The following is a 21,914-nucleotide window of genomic DNA, read 5'->3' as shown; positions in this document are numbered from 1 at the left end:
GTCTGTTATCCCAGAAACACACTTATATTGCTCCTTAGTCCCGTTCCACCAGAAAATACGCATTCCCTGCAATTAGACAACCAGATTGCCGTAAAAAAATTTGTATTGTATGTTTTTGCAAACCATGGATACGTTACATTCGTACATTATCTTGTAGCAGATATGTTGAAACTTTAAATTTCTCAATGAATGTATGTGGTTAAGTACAGCACAGGAATCTCTTGCTTCTGGTTAAGAAAAGATCATGTTTTGGTTAAAACGTCCATGTTTGGTGGCACGAAATCTGCTGGAAAACCAGGGATGGGTCAGTGAAAGCACTTGGACACTCAAACGTCAAAAAAAGCTGCAAAGGGTCAGCAAAATCATCAGGAATCTGTGGCTCAAACGCCAAGAAATTCGGTTTGCATGTTCTCCCTGTGTCAGTGTGGGTTTTCTCTGGGTACTCCGGCTTCCTCCCACAGTCCAAAGACATGCAGGTTAATTGGTGACTCTAAATTGCCTGTAGGTGTGAATGGTTGTCTGTCTCTATGTGTCAGCCCTATGATAGTCTGGGGACCTGTCCAGGGTGTACTGTGCCTCTTGCCCAGTGACTGTTGTGATAGGCTCCAGCCCCCCACAACCCCAACAGGATGAACAGTTACTGAAAATGAATGAATTGATTAGCGTCTTGGCAGAGCTCTGGCACTTTGTGCACTGTCCGCGGCTGTACTAGCAACCAGACTATGGTTAATATTTTACTTTAACAAGTGTGTTGAACATGCAGCCAGAACAAAAGGGGTTTGTTCCTGTATCCAACAGTACAACAGTTGACATGAGAAATAATGAAACCAAAAGCCTCCCAAGACATAGCTGAGTGGAGAAGTATTAAATCAGCATTTATGGAAGAGAATGACACCTAGACAGGTCTGTCACTCAACATCAGTGCAGTATCTCTGTCTTTCCCTGTCTGACTGCATTTTGATTTCATTTCTATATTAAAAAACTGCTTGTTTAGAAATAAAAAACGAGTGAGCGTCTGAGTTGTACAATATCATAAACCATCTTTTAGAAAGACTAGATGTTTACCATGAGCTAGGACGGGCTTTGTTAAATATAACAATACAAACAACTGGCAGACGTATACAACCAGTTGCAGGGAGTCACACACTGACAGTGGTTTGTTTTGACAGTTAGGAACCACTAATGTATTTTAGATGAAAGGTTACAGTTAAAGGAGGACCTGTAACACAATGAACCTTTATAAAAGCTTGTTAATGTTCTCCATTACAGAATCTAGTATCCTATGAGGTCAGTGTACAGCCTCATACAACCACATAAACAAAGGTGACACACCACGGAAACAAAATCCTCCCTTTGAGCAAGGACGATGATTCACCTGCATGATGCCAGGTTGCTCTGTGTCAGGCAAACATGCTCAACTTGCATCGTTTTCATCTTGTTTTACCCCATTATTTTAAACAGGATGACCTATATTACAGACAGGCTGGGTGCTATAGTAAAAAAATAAAAGAAATTTCCCGACTACAGTGAGACTCTTTGGATTTAGATAACTTATAAGAGGTTTTGAACAAAACAAATGTAAAGCAAAATTGCCAATATGGCATTTATTTTATACAAATGCAAATATTCAACATGGACAGTTGTTTTTTTTTCACATTCTGAGAGACTTTACAAGACATACATAATCTCATTCATCAACCACAAGGGGGCAGCAACATAATTGGATGAATTTTCCTCCACAAAATTTCCTACAATGGTCTGAGCTCCTCATTCTGCTTATCTCTAAATGTATAAATCCCCCTTTTGTCTTACAGTCACTGTGTGTCATCTCTCCTTTGTTCTCAGCAGCCTCACAGGAAGTCATAAAGGTACTTGACAATTTCAAAATTCACCGTCCTGGAAGATAAATCACACAAAACACACTATTACTAACAAAAAAGGTCAAGTCACTTGAATAATTGGGCTTTAGCCTCAGTCATATTCACACACACACACACACACACACACCTGGAGATGGCACAGATGAAGTCCATAGAAACGGCACATTTGTACTTGGGGGCGTCGAGCTGGTCGTCGTGGCTGACCTGAGTCAACAGCTGCAGGGTCACCAGAGACGAGATCTAAATGGAGAACAGAGGGGAAACATGAAATGACTCTCTGTTCCACTTCTTTAAACACAGCTTTTCCTCACTTTGATGTGTGGCACTAAGCGATAGAGAGAGCCAGTTGCACAGATATGGGTCGGGGCTAATTTCCTAAAACCATTTCATGCTCAGGGCCATAAATAGATCAGCATTTGGCCACGGATCCCGCAACTCATGACCATATGGATAGAAAACTGTCATCAGAGGCACTGTGGTCATTAGGCTTGGTTTAACACAAAACAGTGTGCCATTAGCACATAGTAATGGAAAAAATGTCATTTAAAACCCTTATTATCATAGTGTCCATTCTCTTTCATTTGCTTATCTGGAAAATGGGGAAAAAGCATGTATTAAATATTTTTTTATCTTCGGTAGAAGCCACTTTACAGACCCATTACACTTCCTGCAGCTATGTTTGGGAGCCACAATCACTGGAAAGATTACAAGCGCCACAGGACTAAATGAAGGACAAAATTAAAGCACTTCAGAGCTCAGTTTAACTCTAACAGAACCGGTCATGTTGAAAAAGCAGTAAGAGGCATGTATACAGACAATTATTGAGTTTGAGCCATCCAAACTACTGAAGTTTTGGATGGATAATTTAAGTGTTGTGCTGACATCGTTCATCTTTATTTTATTAGTCTAGTAATCTCAGACTATCCACAAAAAAGCACAGTTCAGATCTTTTGAAGAGAGGTTGTGTCAGGTGCATATGCATGGTCAGTGTATTACCTACAGTAGATGATGGGCGGTAGAGCTGGGTGATAAAACTATTTAGAATCAGGATCACAATAAAATGTATGTTGATGATGATGATAAACTATAGTCATTTTTACTTGATATGGACAGACCCAGATAAATCCAAACAGCTTGTCAAGCAGCAGAAGTTAACACACCGCTGTCAGTCAGTCTGCAGTGTTAAGTGATGCGCGTCATTGTACACGCCCATTTTTAGGTGAAGAGGAATTGAAAGTAGCGTGGACATAATGAAAAAAGGGGCAAATGAATGGAAGTGAGGAGCAAAGCATCAGTGAAGCTGAAGAAGAGCTTCCATTATCCTCAAAAACACACGGAATTGTGGCTAAAAAAGGTTACACAATGTCAGTAATTTGAAAGTGGTTTGGCTACTTGAAAGGTGACGACGCACGGACAAAGACGGTCTGCAAAATATGGCGTCAGTTGGTGCCGACCAGGATGAGAAATACTACAAACATCCCAGCGACTACACTGAGAGCATGACAATCTGGGTCAAAACTGCAGCAAGTCCACCAACAAGTGCTGCTCAACAGCCAAGCACTTCTGCTGCTGTGGGCTCGATCCGTTGTGACTGATAAGACCCAATCAGTAAGCATCGTTTCCAAAGTCTCTGTTTCCACCAATCCAGACTAAAACACAACCGTGGAGTTTACAAACTAAAATAGGGTCAGCAGTGTTGTCAAAGGTCTCCATTTTAGGGATTCCAAAATGCCGAAGTAGTGTGGACGCTAGGTGTTAACACAGCAATATTTATGTGTTTTCAAACAAAAATGTATACGTGTGGTTGTAGCGTAAATATGATTGGACGCTGACCTGGGAGAAGATGCTGGCAGTGGGGGTGACTCTGCTGTCCACCACGCTGTAGAAAATGGCGAGCAGGCGGTCCAGAGGAAACGGCTTTGGTCCCAGAAGGTGGTTACTTGTCTAGCAAAAGAGACAGAATATATTGATACTAAAATAAGAGGTTATATCTAAAACCTGTGAGTCAAAGCCTGTGTTGATGTTAAGATAATCACCTTTTCATTTTTCTTCAAGAAGTTTGTTTTCCTTATTTTACCATGGTGCTGTGGGGAGGAAACAAAGGCATGTCAAACTTATCAATCCACACAAGACAAAACAATTTAATCTGCATGAATCACAAATAACCAACCTGCCTCAGAGGGCTTTACAATATGTACAACACACAATACTGTCTATCCTCAGACTCTTGATTCCAATAAGAAAGAACTACAGAGGCATAAATTAACGGGAGATTCTCACACCTTGTCAGATAAAATTCCTGTACCTTTACAAAGAAGCGTTTATCTGTGCGGGCAGGGTTGTAGGATGCCAGGTAGGCAGCGATCAGCAGGAACTTGGAGTAATAAGGCAGTTCAACATGAGTGTGAGCAGATAAACCTGAGGGGAAATAAATGCAACGTGTCAGATGCACCGTATATCCAGAAAACTAAATACACTTTCACACAGAACATCATGATGTTCAGCGCAACCCAGAGATTTGGTGATAATGTGATTTATATTTGGTGTGATGCACAGATATGCTGTTAAAAATAAGTCACAATTTTAGCATGAATCCAGGGTGTCACTGCACCCTATCAGCTGTTTTACAGTTTAACATCTGCTCTGCAAACGTCACAGTGCCACAGCGCTCAGTGTGTGTTGGTACCTCTCACGGCTCCGTTCTCCTTCTCCTCCATTTGCTGCATCTGCTCCCACTGAAGGCTGAACAGAGACAGGAGAGGACAATAACTATGACAATAAAACACAGCGCTCAGTAATCACGCTTGATCGTGTTGTTTGCCAGATGGCAGTAAACAAGCAGAACTACTAGAATGAGTGGTTAGATCAAAAGTGACACGGTTCATTAGCAGGCTGATGTAAGGGACACAGACCTGGACACTTCTCGCAGGTAAACAGTCTGCATGGCTTTTTTCAGATGGGGTTCGATGTTTCTCCACAGCTTGTGTGTGTCAGTCTCTTTCACTGAGGACGTAAAACACAGCAGTACTGTTGTAAAAACACAGTTACAGCATATGACGAGTTCAAGGTTTGCTTATTAATAAAGGAATGTAAACAGGAAGGACAAATGGATTAAATGACTGTATAATGTATAAGATGTAATGAAGGTTGTAGTAATGAACCCATAGAGAGTTATCACCAGACTCTGCCGAGTCTCAGGCCGAGTCAACACGTATACTGGAAACCTTGAACGCTTTCCAGCTCCTCCTGGGGTACCCCAAGGTGTTCCCACGCCAGATGAGATATGTAATTCCTCCAGTGTGTTCTGGGTCTGGGTCTTACACCTCTAATGTGAGCGGCAGCTCTCCTCCGAGCTCTTTCCAGATGTCCAACTTCCTCACCCCATCTCTAAGGCTGAACCCAGCCACCCCACGGAGGAAACTTATATCGGCCGCTTGCATCCGTGATCCCATTCTGTCGGTCACTACCCAGAGCTCATGACCATAGGTGAGGGTTGGGGTGTAGATGGACCAGTAAATCGAAAGCTTCGCCTTCAGGTTCAGCTTCCTGATCACCATGACAGGCCGCATCCGCGCCCTCATCACTGCAGAAGCTCCATTCTACCCTCACTCATGAACAGGACCCCGAGATACCTGGGCTCCCTCGCTTGGGGCAGTAACCTACCCCCAACCCGAAGGGGGCAATCCAGCGGTTTCACTGTCGTAAGCCTTCTCCAAATCCACAAAGCACATGTAGACTGGATGGGCAAACTCCCATGACCACTCCAGCACCCCTGGTAACAGTATCGGTGTAAAAGTGAAAAGTACCGAACCCTAACTGGCACACACACAAAGTTAGCGACTAGCCGAGATGGAAGCTGATCACCCAGCAGCTAAAGATCTAGATATTTTTGTCACACCAGACCAAGAGGGGACCAAAACAGAGCTACAAGAACAGCACTTTTTCATCTTAAGGTTCATTTACACTTCTGTATTTAGGGGTTTTGCTGTACCTGCGCTGTTTCTGACGTGCCCCTCCTACCAGGTAACCACACGAGGAATGTAAGAACTGTGATCGGCCAACTTATGTTGCTATGTGTATGGAGGATGTGTATATAAGTTTGCTAACACATTCACATTCACCAGCTTTATATGGAGATAATATGTCAACACTGTGTTCAAAGCTTCGCCCCAGTTGGCCAAAAAAAAAAAAAAATCAATAACGCAATTTTAAAGAAATAACTATTAAAACGTTAAAACAGCTTAAGGGCATTTCAACATGATAGAGAGCTCTCTCTTCAAATAAACACAAAGAAAAGGGAGAAATAAGGTATCTTTAAATATTGATCAGCTGTCAGATGAATGAATACGCCTCCGTGTGCTTTACCTTTTCCTTCTGCTAATGGCTCGCAGAACTTTGAGAAGTTGAGGGCAGCCTGGTTGAAAAGAGAATAAAGAGAAATCGATGATCAAAGAGTGAAAGAAAATCAAAACAATGAAAAATCTTTACTGAGCTATGAATGTGTGTGTTGTCTGTGTGTCTGACCAGGTGGCGCAGCTCTCTGAGGTCCCGACAGACCGAGTAAAAGACTCCCAGCAGGATGTTGATGTAGGACGAGTAAAACTCAGTGGAATATGAAGGATGTCTGTCCTGGGACAAAATCTGCTGTAGCTCACCTTCAAATACATGAACACACAGACACACAGAACACCAATGACACTGAGGTATTATAAAAAGCAATGTCTGGTCTCACATATCGTACACAACGATTCACCCCCTGTAAAGTGCTGATTTTATACAGTGGTGTTTGATAATGCAACGTTCCTCCACAATCGCTGCCTGAAGTGTTAGAACAAAATCGCAGGTACAAATCTCACACCGCATTCGCCAAGTGCACGTCATTATTATGCAGCGTGGAGGGAGTTTATTCATGACACTGGCTGATATAGCGTGTGCGAGTGCATGAACGATAATACCTTTACTGTAGTCGGGGAAATGGAGCAGAAGGGGCTCGAAACAGCCGGTGTTTGGTCTGAACTTGTCCCAGACGATTTCACTGAGCAGGATGACGGTCACGTTGTCCTCAACCTGACGAGGACACAGAGGAAGAAAGACACGTCATGTAACAGTGGCTTGTAAATGTGGACTCAGTGACAGTATGTCGCCATGGCTACAGGCATTGCTGTCTCTTTCAATTTATGTTTTATATGTATTTATGTCTAATGTTCTGTGTATTTCATTTAATGCTGGATTGATAAGTCGGTTGACAATTTTGATAGTTAATTAATCATTTAAGTCATTTATGAAGCAAAAACCATCAAACATTCCCAAGTAACAGTTGTTTAAATGTGAGGATTTTGTACTTTTATTGAGGTTATATGACTGGAGATTTAAACTCACGTCCTCTCACAGAGCTGGTGATTAAAACTAAACTTCCATCTCCTTCTTCTCGCCTCCTACCTGCCTGTTTAACAACATCAACCCATAAACCTTCCTGAGACAATGCGGACTGAGTGGAGTCAGGCGGCCAGTGGCTGCTTGCTCCACTGCCATTCAGTGGCTAACAAGCGGAGCTAACTGCTAACAGCCACCGCTGCAACTTACAAACTCCACACATCTATTCAACAGCTCCACCATCTACAGTCAGACACACACGGCTGAATTACAGCTCACAGCTCGCACCAACGGCTGACGCTGCTCTGGTGTGAGTGTTTTCGCTGGCTAGCGGAACATCCTGGCACAGACTTTACTGGAGTTTACCAGCCTGTTGCTCATGCGGCATTTGAAAATAATTGTAAGCACAGCCATTCTCAGCTCTCAATGTCTGATAGTCGACCACAAACATTTTCTTCACATCTCGTCAACAAAACTGAAGCATAGATTTTGTCTTATGACGCATTCACACTGCCGCTATTTGGTCCACTTTAAATGAACCCTGGTTCGCTCCCATGGATAGTTCAATTCGTTTGGAGTGATGTGAACGCTCATTCAAACTCTGGTGCAGACCAAAACTGGGGGTCTCGGTTCACTTGCAAGTGAACTCGGGTGCGGTGTGCTTACAGTGGGGAATGCAAACAGACTAATGGTGTGTTCGTTTTGTACTCGGAGGTCAGAAGTGGGAAAAACAGTTTTTGCATTCTAGTTGACAACGGTGGACAAGTTGGAAAAAAACATGGACGCCCACAAGAAAGCCTTTGTTGCCCTTGCACTTTCCGAGTATAGACAGCTTCAAAACCATCATGCACTCCAACCGATGAACGCCGCAGATGAGGCTGACCTAATGTAAAACAAACAAGACAAAATTGCTATAAACAGTACTTTAGCAGAGTGTTTACTCACTATGTATGTGACCGGCAACCATCTTGAATTCGTAAGTCAGGGTTGATGTGTTTGCTCCAAGCTTCCGAGTTGGAAATCTAATCTCAGGGTACGTTCGAGTTTAAACTTCCGACTGGGAACTGGGAATTTCCGACCTCCGAGTACAAAACGAACGCACCATATCCAGCAAACCAAAGAGAGAAAGTGAACCAAAGAGACGAAGTGAACCAAAGAGACGAAGTGAACCAAAGAAACGAAGTGACGTAGAGCACAGTGCATTTTGGGTAAAAAAACAAAGAAAGCCAAAAGCGCAAACCGAAAGAAGCAGTTTTGAAATTGTTTAAGGAGAGGATGGAGGCATGCGGATTTAATCGGTAGGCGGATCAAAACTACAACAACAATATATCAAGGTCCTTGACAGAAGAGGATGGATTTCCGTTTTCGGTCCTGGCCAATCGATGAGCTGGGTTTTCTTCTTCCTCTTGCTTTCTTTCTTCCTGGTCAGTGGTCCTTTTGGGCAATACTGCCCCCAAACTAGCAGCTGTTGTAACTGCGTGACGTTGTCCAGGCGGTTTTGTCCGCATTAAAAAGTGCAGTGTGAACGTGAACCGAACCAAATGAAGGTGTGAAACTTTTCGGCACTCCCCGCCCAATCGAACCGAGTTCCCCGGACTATCCTGGTGTGAATGCTTAGTTTTATCAAGATCTCTTTTTAGCTCATCATTGTCTAGTCCTGTATTTTCTTACTTTCTTCTTATTTTGCTGTGGTCCGGATATTTATGGGCACAGCACGCAGGTGAGGTTGGAACTTAGAAAGGTGCCAAAACATAAGCACCATGCATCAAAGAGGAAGCTAGGAAAATCACAGATGCACACACTGTAAAATGCAAATAAAACGAGGCAAAACACCAAGCAAACAAAGCTTGTTCCAAATGACTTATCGGGGCCTGGCTGTCACTTTCACTGGGAATACTGTTTACAAACAGTAACCAACAATTCTTGCATAGTGTCAATTTAAATATGCAAATATCTGCATCGCCATAATCATAAGTAACACACACTATGGCCTCTGCTTGTGCCTTCCTGCTACTATAATAAAATATACTCTAACACTTGGCAGTAAATCTGTCATGTTAACCTTTTTGCATAGAGGATGCAATACTACTACTACTACTACTACTACTAGTAATAACACATATTGGAGACACAACAACCTGTCAACATCCTGTCAGCCTTCACATAGGTGTAAATCCGCATCCTAATTATCACTTCAGATTCCTGCGTGGCCACACTGAAGTGGCATGACATTGAGAAGACCGATTCCTCTAAACACTCACAACCCACCAGCAAACAGCTTTCACAGGAACAAAACACAAATGGTCTTTTTACTCTTGATGTCTTTAATTAAAATGCCATGAGTGTTTACCATTCTTCTCTCCTAACAGCGCTATGAAAGCGCTCCACACACTCTGCTCAAGGTCATTCATCACAAAAGAAGCTCCTTGAGTTGCTCTTCATCATCCGCACAGCGCTACAACAATAAAGTGGCTCACTTGATAGATAACACACTGCACTTTCTCACCAGTTCCTGGAGACGCAGCAGAGCAGGGAGCAGATTGGCATCAGTGTCTCTCAGAAGCTCGGCTTTTTCAATCACCTGGAAAATATACATTTGAGTTTACTGTTTAACATCCATATTCAGTAAACTATAGAGGCAGTGAATGGCTGTTTTATCACGGCACATTACTGCTTAATATGCTGCAAGTTCACTTTCCAAAATACTAGATTAAAGGCGCTCCTGTGCTGGCTGAAAATCACATGTACTCTCTCCAGGCTGATGCATCTGCAGCTTTGTTTCAGCATCTATTTGCATGTGTTATTACCACTAATCATATTATCACACAAACATTTCAGTGACACAGCCAAAGAATAAATTATTTGATGTCGCATGGATTACAGTGATGCCATGTTCCAAGTGAGCAGTGATTTTTCGTGGCTGGGCATAAAGTGCACGGCACTCACAATGTATCGCGTCTGCTTGGCAGGAGACTGGGAGCGCTGCTGTCTGTAGATGCGAACAAAGTCAGACAGGGAGGGACTGCGGGGGAGCAGCGAGGCGGCGTCGCAGCCAAAGAAGGACAGCAGCACTTGTTCAAATAGCAACGCGACTGAAACACATTCGACACAGCTGACTGTGGTGTGAGGAAGCTGCAGAGAGGAGGGATGATGAGAGACAGTCAGTTTGATATTGTTAAGTACATATTGTCTTGGCTCTCTGCTTTGTATTTGGTGCACACTGAACATTTGCAATCTGTCCTCAGTGAAGCATTAAGTACAGAAACTGTCAAAAATCTCCCCTGCTGTTTTTTATTGTTACAATAGGAGGAGTCAAACATGTCAATCTATCCATACATATCGATTCTGAGTATTTGAAACATCTTTAATACTTGATTCCAGCTTTTTAAATGTCAATATATTCACATTTCTAGGTACTTTACTCTTCTATCACAGTGAATTTAATATATTTGGGTTGTGGACAAAACATTTGAGGACGTTGTGTTGGGTTTTACCTTTTCTAACATTTTATAAACAATGAAAATAATAATAACTTGTTGCAACATCTCGAGAAAAAACCTGATTAACCAAAACATAAATTCAACAAAAACAAAAAGCTGTACGTATGTCTGTAATTTGATAATGAGGTGATGCATTAAGCATTCTAACTGTAGTCGGCAAGAAAGACTTACTGCGCACATTTTCTGTGGCTGTTACTTGTCTATAACGTCTCCCCGAGGGGGAAAAGCTCAAAGTGTGGGTGCAAAGGGTGGGAAGGAATCTAAAACAGACACCTTGTGATTCTGTTCATACATTTTAAATCAAGAAAGGAAATATAAGCCTACACACACATTCAAAGTACAAACACAAAGCTTTGTGCACACTGAGAAATGAGATTTCTCTGAGCTGCAATAAAATTTATTAAAAATAAAAGATATATTTTCAAGGACTAAGCGCTCTTTCAGCGGTCTGACGAAGGAGGCTCTACATGGCTAAAGTACCAGCATCTGTTTCAGGTTTATATGAGCCTGAAGTAGACACTGAGTCAAACTCTTTCATCTGTAACAAACTTCAGCAAATGTCTCTCACCTCAAGTTCCTTCAGCAGAACATGCATCACATGACTCTTCCCTGAAGCCCGATGGCCATAGATGAAGATCGAAGGGTAGCTGTACTGGTGTGGCTGTAAGAAGAAATGTTGTCACTTAATACAAATATGACATTTCATTATGATCAGTTACAATCTACACACACAAGTTCATTCTCCTACAAAGAACATTAAACATTTTCTAAATATTACTATATCAACCAATACCCTAATGCAAAATGGACAAATGTAACTTGATTAAATGTTTTTTGTTTTTTTTTTACAACAGGAATAACTATTCATCTGATGAAACATAATTTTATAAAGATATTAAACCCTAACTTTACACATTTACTCTCACAGGCCACTTTATTAGGTACACCTTGCTAGTACCAGGTGGGACCCCTTTTGCTTTCAGAACTGTGGTCATTCTTGGTGTCATAGATTCAACAAGGAGCTGGAAACATTCCTCAGAGATGTTGGTCCATATTGACATGATGACATCACACAGTTGCTGCTGATTTGTCGGCTTCACATCCATGATGAGAATCTCCTGTTCCACCACATCCCGAAGGTGCTCTATTGGATTGAGATCTGGTGACTGTGGAGGCCATTGGAGTACAGTGAACTCATTGTCATGTTCAAGAAACCAGTTTGAGATGATTTGAGCTTTGTGACATGATGCGTTATCCTGCTGGAAGTAGCCATCAGAAGATGGGTACACTGTGGTCATAAAGGGATGGACACACTCAGCAACAATACTCAGGTAGGCTGTGGGGTTTAAACCATGCTCAGTTGGTACTAAGGGGCCCAAAGTGTGCCAAGAAAATATCCCCCACACCATTACACCACCACCAGCAGCCTGAACCGTTGATACAAGGCAGGATGGATCCATGCTTTCATGTTGTTTACACCAAATTCTGACCCTACCATCTGAATGTTGCAGCAGAAATCCAGACTCATCAGACCAGGCAACGTTTTTCCAATCTTCTATTGTCCAGTTACTTACTAATGTAAAAAAAAAATAAAAATCCACCTTCACCTAATACGTGCGCGCTCCCGCGACCAGGTGCACACAGCCTATCAGTGGGTAACTACCTGAGCGAAACCCCGGCGCTGACAGGACCTGACACCAGCCTACATACCTGCCCCATGAGCGAGAGCAGCATCCCCGCCTGGACCCCTCTGCAGGGCAGCTGCTCCGAGACCCTCTGCAGCTTCTCCTCCTCATATCCTGGGTGCTGTAACGGCGCTGACATCCTGGTCTTCCTACTACCAACCACAGCACCGTGTATGTGAAGTACACTGTGAGAGGTCAGTGACAGCTACAAGTTAACGTTAGCTAGTTTTCACGTACAGTTAAAGCACACACGACGGTATTCTGTAAAAATGCGACCAAAACGGGGAAATTTGTAGGAAACTATTCACTGTGAACACGACAGAGTATCATGGAAATGTCCATAACTGAGAATAAAATGTGTAACAAACTCAAAATGCGGTGAAAAGCTACGTTAAAAGTTTAAATCACAAACAAACAGTTGAACACACTCACAGGAGTTTCGCGCGCGCCTTCGGATTACGTCAAATGACAGTCTTCGGTTACTGGCCAATCAGAAATCACACACAGAATCATGGGTAATGGAGTCTTTGGCTCTAAAACTAGTTTTTGTGGAACTAAAGCTCATTAGATGCTTTAATATACTTTTAAAACACACGCACATACATCTTTATATAATCAGAAGCAAAACAAAAAAGGAAAAAAAGTGATTGAGTGATGCATAAGAATAAAAATACGACAAAAATACAAATCTGATAAAGGTAAATTTGAGATAATATAAAAGCTGTATACACTACATACACCTTTTACCAATGTTGGAAAGCTTGATTTTGAAAAAAAAAAAGGCTTCAGGTTACTAGTAACCCTGTTAAAAATGTGATATGTAATGTTACCATTTTGATGACGTATTACTTACATTTGAATATTTTTTATTTACTTTTCTAACAAATGTTTTAAAGTGGGCAATAAAGCTGAAAAATGCCTGGGAATAGGCCAAAAAACAGGCATTCCTGCACAGGAAAAAGATGCAAAGCAACAGAAAGAATGTTACATTCTACATATAAACTTTTTACACAAAAGAATAGGTGATATTGTGGATGTAACCCTTTTGTAGATATATTTTCTCAGTATCTATAATTGATTACAATTACATTTACTGTGTAATTCAATTACACGTAAGTTATTTCCCAGCACTGCCTTTCACTTATACAGATAGGCCTACTGTATGTTCATGATTTATAGTTGCACAGGATACTAATGCAAACATGGTGTTCAGTATTATTACTGAAAAAGTATAGAAATATATATATCATATGAGGGCATCACATTTTGGGTTTACTTGGGTTTAACCTAGACTTGTTGTCCTCGTTTGTGGACACTTTTGTCTGCCATCTAGTGGTAGTGAGACCACCATACACTAATGCATTCTAAAAAAAAAAAAAACAACAACAAAAAAACAAGATGGCAGCCATCTCTGCCAAGTCAATCTGCAGCTGATCCCGACACAGAAGTGGACAAGGTCCAAAATCTAATCACATTTTACGGTTGAAACTTGTTTATTCATGATAAGTTATGTGTGTAGTTTGATATGGCAACAAATTTGACCAATTTTTGTAGCAGCAGTAACAAGATAAGACACTGTTAATTAGGAAGTACTCATTTGAGGACACTGGGATTTTATTATTGTTGACAATGTTTAGATTTTTATAATTATAGGGTCCTATTGATCCCAGGCCAGGAGAAACTATGGATAAATAAATAAATAATATTATATAATAGAATATAATAATATATTGTAACTAATTTATAATAAATGCAATATTATATAATATTGCAATATTTTAATATTAAATATTTTATATAGAGAAAATACTGCATATATTATATAACATTTATAATAAATTCTAATATTATATAACATATATTTATTTAGTTAGTTTAGTTAATTTAATGATATATTTACATATATATTTATATGATATAATTTACATATATTATTAAATTTAAATAAATATATTATATTATATAATAATAGTATAATAATATATTATAAAGATTACATAATGTATGCAATATTTTAAATAAAATATTGCATATATTATAATAACATTCATAAGAAATTAGTATAGGCTACTATCTTATATAACATTATTATAACATTATATATTTATTTATTTACATTTAATAATATATATATATAATATTTAGATATATACGACATAGTATAATTATATAATGATAGATATAGCCTAAGAATAATTACACAGTGTAATTAATGTGTATATAACATATACGATGTAATATGTTAAATACATATTTTACATCACAATGGCTATATTTTTGCCAAAAAAAACAAAACAAAACAAGCAATTTCTGGAAACATTATTGTAGTTTTCTGATGACTAGGTCAGACAGACACTGAATGTTAGTTTGTTAGTTTATGTTATTTCTTTTATTACTGTTATAAATATTATTGCTGAATAGAGACATTTATGTGCAGTAATTCTTGGTGCATGTGTCCACACCCCGCTAACAGGCTGTTGGTGCAGCTGTCACACAGTGGGATTATATGAGCATTACATTTGGGACAATCAGCTCCACTTGTTGTTTTTCATTATTCACTTGTGTCTGTTTAAAATTTCGCGCGTGTTACTGGAATAATACGTCATGCTGGGATTAAGGGATGTGGGCTGGCCCTGTGATATCCGAGGCTATCCTCCTACTCTAATTCAATAGGAGCTGAGCTGCGGCTGTGGCTCTGTCGTCGAGCACACACGGACCATTACAGCGAGCTCTCACACACTGAATCACACAGGAATAACACTCTCCGGCTCTGGACACGACTCTGGCAGCGACATTTTCCACAGGCTGAATGTTGGTGAATATGAGGACAGATGTAGGATGAATCCACGGGAGGATGTGCTCCTGATGATTGTGTTTTTCCACGGAGCGCACATTTGCGAGAGTGATGAATGAAAACCGGAGGAAAACACCAGGAAAGAAAACCCGAGCTCGCCATGGAGACGAGAGTGCAGTGATGCCGTGGACACATCTGTGACTCAAGTCTGAGAAATTAAAATCTGAGAACAAGTTCTGCTCAAAGCTGTGATTTTTGCCTTTTTCGGATCAGATGCGGCAGATGTGAGTTTGATCCTGAGGACCGAGCAGACCCCCCTTCACACAGACTGGAGGATGATCCCCGGGGCCCCCAGCACCACCACCACCATGCTCCCCGCCTCCGAGGCTGCCAAAATCTACCAAACCAACTACGTGCGCAACTCCCGCGCCATCGGCGTCCTGTGGGCCATCTTCACCATCCTCTTCGCCATCGTCAACGTGGTGTGCTTCATCCAGCCCTACTGGATCGGGGACGGCATGGACACACCGCAGGCGGGCTACTTCGGGCTGTTCCACTACTGCATCGGGAACGGGCTGTCCCGGGACTTGACCTGCCAGGGCAGCTTCACCGAGTTCAGCACCATCCCCTCCGGTGCGTTCAAGGCCGCCTCCTTCTTCATCGGCATGTCCATGGTGCTGGTGCTCACCTGCATCGGCTGCTTCGCGCTCTTCTTCTTCTGCAGCACCGGCACCGTGTACAAGATCTGCGGCTGGATGCAGCTGGCTGCAGGTAGGAGGCTCTGCTCTGCTCTGACTACAGGTTGGAGTTTAACAGTTCAGTGTGTCACTGTGCAGGAGCTCCAATGAGATCCCACCAGAGTAAGAAATACAGCTCACTATAAAGGTCTCTCCCTCATCTGTCCACCACTGAAAGTTTCAAAATGCAATCTGCACCTAAAAATCCAGATGTTCTTCATCTTCCCCAGCTCATATGCTTCAATAGACATTCTGAACTCAAATGAGTACGAGTCACAGGTTTCACCCTTGTAAATAACTGACCAGGATCAAAATGCAAACACCTTTCACTTAAATCTACATGTTCCTCTTCCTTCTCAGCTCGAGGGCTCCGCTGACTCTGCCACAGAGCCCCATTTTAGCAGATCTCTGTGGTTATTAAAGCCCCTGATAAAACATTATGTAACTGTCTGAAGTGTAGGTGGAGTGAAACACCCTTGGGAGAGCATAAGACCTCAGACTGAATCAGTGATAAAATAAAACTCCGGATGCCTCTAGAGGTGAATAATGTGCAGATTCAAGAATTTTTTCAGTTGTATCTTTCGTTGGGGATGTTTAACTGATACCTGCAGGTTAGAGGTTGACTTTGTGGAACAGATTTCTCAGAATAAACTGCTGGCATTGTGTTTTTCTGCAAACCACAGATACTTTTGTGCGTTTCGTACGTGTCATGTCAGTGTTTCTAGGTTGACTTCGTCATGGTGAATGGTGTGTGACCTCGGCAGAATGCAACAAAACTGGTTGTTTTTTAGGGAGTCATCGCTGTGTTTCCAGCAGCTTTTTAAACATCAAATGTGGGTGTGTTTAGGGGTTAGTGCCACAGCATTCTCGGAACCCATTGGCTTTATTCGGCGTCTGACTTCTGGCAGACGGCGATACAGCCTCTGGGGGCAGACCCCTGATTTTTTGGCATTCCGGTTTGATTTGGGCGGAGGAGGCGAATTTCCGTTTCCAACTTCCGTTTAAGTAAATATGCCGAACAATTGCGATGGATTCAGAGTTTGCAGTGACGCCAATTATGTTCTGCCTCATTAGTTCACCATACGGACCGTTTAACCTGGCAACAACTGCAGCCGGCTCAAACATGATTGGTCAATATCACACGGACTACAAACAGCCTACAACCGGAAACCAGGGCTCTTCCGCTCTTCTTCCAGAGGCAAGATCTCAGGGGTTTGCCTACAGACTCTACATTCACTGAATGTAGAGTCTGTATATAGAGACTAGTGCCACAGTGACACTTCGACCTCGTCACATATCGACGTTTGGTCATGGACTCACCACGTCCACATACGATGTCAAAGGTACCCTGGGTGTGTTGGTTGTTGATGTTCTGGGACGCCATGTCAAGTTCTGCCTGTTACATGCATTGTCTTCTTTCAAAATACACTTCGGTTCTCACAGGAATTATACCGTCTGCATACAGTCTCTTTCAAAATAAAAGCACTACGTTGGTACAACACAAATTGATGTCTTTTTCCTTCAACAGCTAACACACATGGTTGAGTTTAGGAAAAAAGAACAGGGTTTGGCTTTGGAATCTTACAGGATGCAAACACAGCTCTCCTGGGTGATGGTCTGTGTTTGTTGGACCCATCCACCACCACCCCACCCTACTTGGACTTTTACCACCTTAACTTTCATTCTTGTCCCACCGTGTTTCCCCCTGACACCGCTGAGCGCCATTAAACTATAATGGCAACCAGCTGCGTATCATGCCAACGTTAAAGAAGGGCTTTTTTTCACCAGTGTCTGATGCTACAAGTCACTGCCCAAGCGCCAGATTTCAACGACTTCATAGTGAGACCGGGGTTGCAGCAAGGGTGGGCTTTTACTGAGGTGAGATGTCGCTGCATTTCCAGCTGGGCTTGTGCCACAAAAAGTGGTTATCTTTAACCAGGATGTTGCTGTGTTTCCTACCAGGATTGTGCCACAAAAAGCGGTCACTTTTTACCGAGACATTGCTGCATTCTCTGCTGGGATAGTGCCAGCGGATAGTTACGATGGGCTCCAGTGCACGCTGTTATGACGGGCCCTAGTGCGCCTTAGTTAGTAGTTATTAAGCACACACAGACATTTAGGCGTAACAGTGTGTTTTACTGTTGCTCTTATGTTATATCTGTTTGCAGATGTGCCCAGCTTGTCAGACTTATGAGATTTTGCACCTAGCTATGAATCGTATTGTCTCGTCACGTGATTAACAAAGACTTGATAATACCCAGCAATCATCATTACATATCTGTGTATGACAAAAACTACAAAAGAAAATAGGAAATTATGAGTTTAACTAAATAGTTTTTTGTATTTATATAGAATAAACATACTTTTGTTATAGACTGATACTATTTTTCAGACACAGAATGCCATGATGGAGATGGGTTTGCCTTTTTGAGGGCATATGTAGAAAATCGCTCCATTGTTTACTTAACTTGAGCTCTTCTTTGAACACGGGCGTATTTCCAGGTGGCAATTGGGCCCCTCCTCCTCATGGGCCCTAGTGCAACCATACTGCCTGATCTGTCTATATTTACGCCCCTGGATAGTGTCAGGAAAAGTGTTTTGCTTTTTGTTGTTATTGTTGTGCAAAACCTAACTTCAGTTAAACCACAGCCGTGTTGAAACATAACATTTCATGTACCAATGTAATGCATCAGTGGTTTGCAGAAATGTACAATGCCAGCATTTATTCTGGTGGTTGTGTTGGACATGGATGTACAGTATATGAAGAATTTCCTTCCAGGTGAGGATCATCAATATGAACAAAGATACCAACAAAGATTTATTTTCTGTTTGTTTTTCATCCTAAAGCTCTAATATTCATAGATTCAGTCCTTTTAATGCAACTTATTCCACAGTACAACTAGAATTTCAATCAGCCAAAAACTGTAATAAACATGACTGTCTATATTAAGCTTAAAAACCCTCAACAACACCACAGAAACAGGAAAGTCCTCTGTTTTAGGGGCTTTACATTTTACGGTCCTTTCAACCATAAATATGCAAATGCTTCTTTTCTTAATGAGAACAGAAGGAGTCTCTCTAACATCTTAAAACCCACCGTGCATATTAAATATGAAAGAAACACATGTAAAAAGAAATTAGAAAGGAGAAATCAAAGGAGCAGGACCATGAAGAGTACGACTGACTGAACTACTTTAATTATTTTTAGTCAAATTTCCAGCATCCGCTCTGAAGCAGACACACACAGGATCTTGATTTCCTTCCAAAATGATATTTTTCAAATAGCTGGTGCGGCTCAGCTTTTATATCTCAGCCAACTTTTTTCAGCACACAAAGAAAAAATTGACAAGAGACCAAACACAAGAGTTTTACATTTTATCATCTGTTAATTTGGCTCTCAATAAGCTCCAGGCCGAGAGTTCATACTGATATCACTATAAAGAGCCTTTGATAGCACACATACACACAAACTCAGGTGCACATAATCGTCACATACACACTTACAACATGAAATTCAGCAATTTGAATACATGTATGGAAAACACATTTAATTTTGGTTATATGTAACATGAATATCTCGCACTGTAACAGTTTGTTCTGATGCATATTGGTGTTTTGAACTTGATATACTTGTAGGTTGTTTAATGTTCACACATTTTAAAGCGCAACCCAGTCACCAGAAAACAATGTTGGCACTGTACATTTCAGCAAACTACGGATACATTACATTTATACGTTATTATTTAGCAGATACGTTGAAACTTTATGTTTCGGCAACGCTGTGGTTAAAGTGAAGTCAGGTTTCAGCACAACAATAACAACAACAAAAACCCAAACCAACCACTTTTCGTGGCACAATCTCCGCTGGAAATTCAGCGATGTCTCAGTGTCTCAGCGATGTCTCTCAAAATTTAGAAAACTTTTCATGGCACTATCCAGGGGTGTAGAAATAGACAGTAGCTATGTTTCCATCCAAAAGTGATTTGAATCATTGGGAAATGCGCATTAAAAGAAATACGAATCCTGTGTTTCCATTAAATGTACGGACTTTGGTGAAAACTATGAACTCGTGCGAGTTTTCCGCAGAACCGGAAACAAAACAAGTCTTGCATTCTTCTTCTTCTACGTTTTCTGGCGCTTGTAAATGCATTACCACCTTCCTGACCTGGAGTGTGGATATCACCATGGAGAGAGGTGCGCTACGTCAGACTTAATTCAAACATAACTGTTTCCATCCCCCGTTTTTTTGAATCAACCAAAACCCGGCTAAAGTGAGCGTATTTTAGTTTGTGCGAATCAGGGGATTTTAATTCGAATTTTGGCGTTTGCATCATAATTTTCTGATGCGGTACTTCTAGATGCGCATCTAAACAGGCTGATGGAAACATGGCTAGTGTAGGCAGCGCAGTTGCACTGGGTCCAGTGGGATGAAGGGGCCTGATTGCCACCTGGAAATAAGCCTGTGTTTAAAGAAGAAATCTTGTTAAATCATCATCAAAAATGGTGCAATTTTCTTTTTCTTTTCGTGGCACAATCCCGGCAGGAAATGCAGCAATGTCTCAATTAAAGATAACTGCTTTTTATGGCACTATCCCAGTAGGAAATGCAGCGACATCTCGGTAAAAGCCAACACCTTGTCGTGGCACTAACCCCGTGGAAAAACAGCAACAGGTTGCCAAACACACCCACATTTGTTGCCTAAAAAACCGCTGGAAACACAGCGATGACTCTCCAGAAAATGTCAGGTTTTGTTGCGTACTGCCTAGATGACACACCATTCACCATGACAAAGTCAGCTCATACACTACGTCACCTTGGAGACATGGACTGCAGGTGGTTCATTTTCATGCTCCTCTTCTCTGTGAGGACCAGTGAGCTGGTGCTCTCCCTTAAGTACAATGTGGACGTAGCGGACTTGTTCCTTACATTTGATAGTCAGAACTACTCCAGATTATTGTATTGAACAAAGCTCTCATATTATATACAAGTAAGATTGTGAAACTTCAAAGCTTATTCAACTTAAGCCACACTTAACACTCAACATCATTATTCACACCTCATCAGGCACCTGGTCTGATTTGAGGTCCTCCTCACCGGCCTGAAACAGACTCATTTAAGTGTCATAGACCATGTAATAACCTTGAGATTTATGTAAGATAATAAAGTAGCTACATTTGGCTATTGCAGGAAACAACTGCTAAACAAACCAGCAGAACTTAATACTGTTATGAGCCTAAGATGTGTTATTTGCCTGCTTTTTTTTACTAATAAAAAGTGGTTGTAGCATGCCAATGACTTCTCCATTCAGTTCCTAGTGTCAAAATTAGTGGGTTAGTGGGTTCATTTGTCTTTTGTATGTTGTCTGGTGGAGTTATGAAAATCAGCATTTTTTAGCGATTAGCTTGGACATCAATTCAAGTTCAAATTCTCAACTAGACACCATTAGAGTCCTAAAAAATCAGGTTACAAAAAAATGCCATGTGGGTTCTCCTGCTAGACTAACTGACATGACATGTATGAAATGTACAAATGGCTTGCAGGGTTTGCAGAAATGTACAATGCCAGCATTTTCTTCTGCCACTGACGACTGTGGTTATTGTGTGGTGAGGTTTAGGCACCAAAAACAGTTGGTTATGGTTAGAAAAACATCATGTTTTAGTTTAAAATCCATGGTTGTAGTGGCACAGTACCGGCTGAAAACAGAGAGATGTCTTTGTTAAAAACAAGTTTTCCATCTCACTGGAGAAACAGTGATGGGTTGCTAAAAAAACCCACCCACATCGTTGCCTAAAAAGCTTCGGGAAACGCAGCAGTGACTCACTAAAAAACAGCCGGTGTTGTTGTTTGTGGGTCTCAAACAGTGGTCTGCAGCTCTGCATGCATCAACCCCTCCCAACACATTCTCACTCCAACATCGTCCCATATCGACGTTTGGTCATGGACTT

The 21,914-nt window shown here is 41.4% G+C and overlaps 2 protein-coding genes across 4 annotated transcripts in view; one reads left to right on the top strand and one right to left on the bottom strand.

Annotated features, from left to right (window-relative positions):
* Positions 1 to 1,579: 1,579 nt before the first annotated feature.
* Positions 1,580 to 12,934, bottom strand: orc5 (origin recognition complex, subunit 5). 2 transcript variants are annotated; one of them, XM_033615181.2, is made up of 15 exons: positions 12,871 to 12,934; positions 12,464 to 12,623; positions 11,322 to 11,414; positions 10,200 to 10,385; positions 9,760 to 9,834; positions 6,836 to 6,947; positions 6,405 to 6,535; positions 6,246 to 6,294; positions 4,793 to 4,883; positions 4,567 to 4,622; positions 4,186 to 4,298; positions 3,917 to 3,964; positions 3,714 to 3,824; positions 2,008 to 2,120; positions 1,580 to 1,896 (listed from the first exon to the last, which is right to left on the bottom strand). In XM_033615181.2, the coding sequence occupies exons 2-15, from the start codon at positions 12,575 to 12,577 to the stop codon at positions 1,851 to 1,853; spliced, it is 1,338 nt and encodes a 445-aa protein (XP_033471072.2). In that variant the 5' UTR covers positions 12,578 to 12,623; positions 12,871 to 12,934; the 3' UTR covers positions 1,580 to 1,850. The 2 variants fall into 2 exon arrangements, with proteins under 2 accessions (XP_033471072.2, XP_078021480.1); XM_078165354.1 differs by having other exon boundaries at positions 12,464 to 12,912.
* Positions 12,935 to 15,005: 2,071 nt separating this feature from the next.
* The window catches only part of lhfpl3 (LHFPL tetraspan subfamily member 3), a 72,962-nt gene continuing 66,053 nt past the window's right edge, over positions 15,006 to 21,914 (top strand). Inside the window, exon 1 of one of the 2 annotated variants that reach the window (XM_033615183.2) lies at positions 15,006 to 16,003. In XM_033615183.2, coding sequence (XP_033471074.1) covers positions 15,568 to 16,003 — 436 coding nt within the window. In that variant the 5' untranslated portion in view covers positions 15,006 to 15,567. The remainder of the gene's footprint in view (positions 16,004 to 21,914) is intronic. The other variant, XM_078165294.1, reaches the window with a different exon arrangement.

The sequence above is a fragment of the Epinephelus lanceolatus genome, chromosome 23, assembly GCF_041903045.1.
Source record: "Epinephelus lanceolatus isolate andai-2023 chromosome 23, ASM4190304v1, whole genome shotgun sequence".
Classification (NCBI taxonomy): domain Eukaryota; kingdom Metazoa; phylum Chordata; class Actinopteri; order Perciformes; family Serranidae; genus Epinephelus; species Epinephelus lanceolatus.
Note: the sequence above shows the minus strand (reverse complement) of the source record. Positions and strands in the feature narration are given on the sequence as shown.

Bases quoted from the DNA above. Each gene is read 5' to 3' on its own strand.
- orc5 (XM_033615181.2), bottom strand. From the start codon at position 12,577: ATGTCAGCGCCGTTACAGCACCCAGGATATGAGGAGGAGAAGCTGCAG. The intron at 11,415-12,463 runs GTATGTAGGCTG...TTCTTCTTACAG, and splicing joins TGCTCTCGCTCATGGGGCAG to CCACACCAGTACAGCTACCC. The intron at 10,386-11,321 runs GTGAGAGACATT...TCCTCTCTGCAG, and splicing joins TTCTGCTGAAGGAACTTGAG to CTTCCTCACACCACAGTCAG.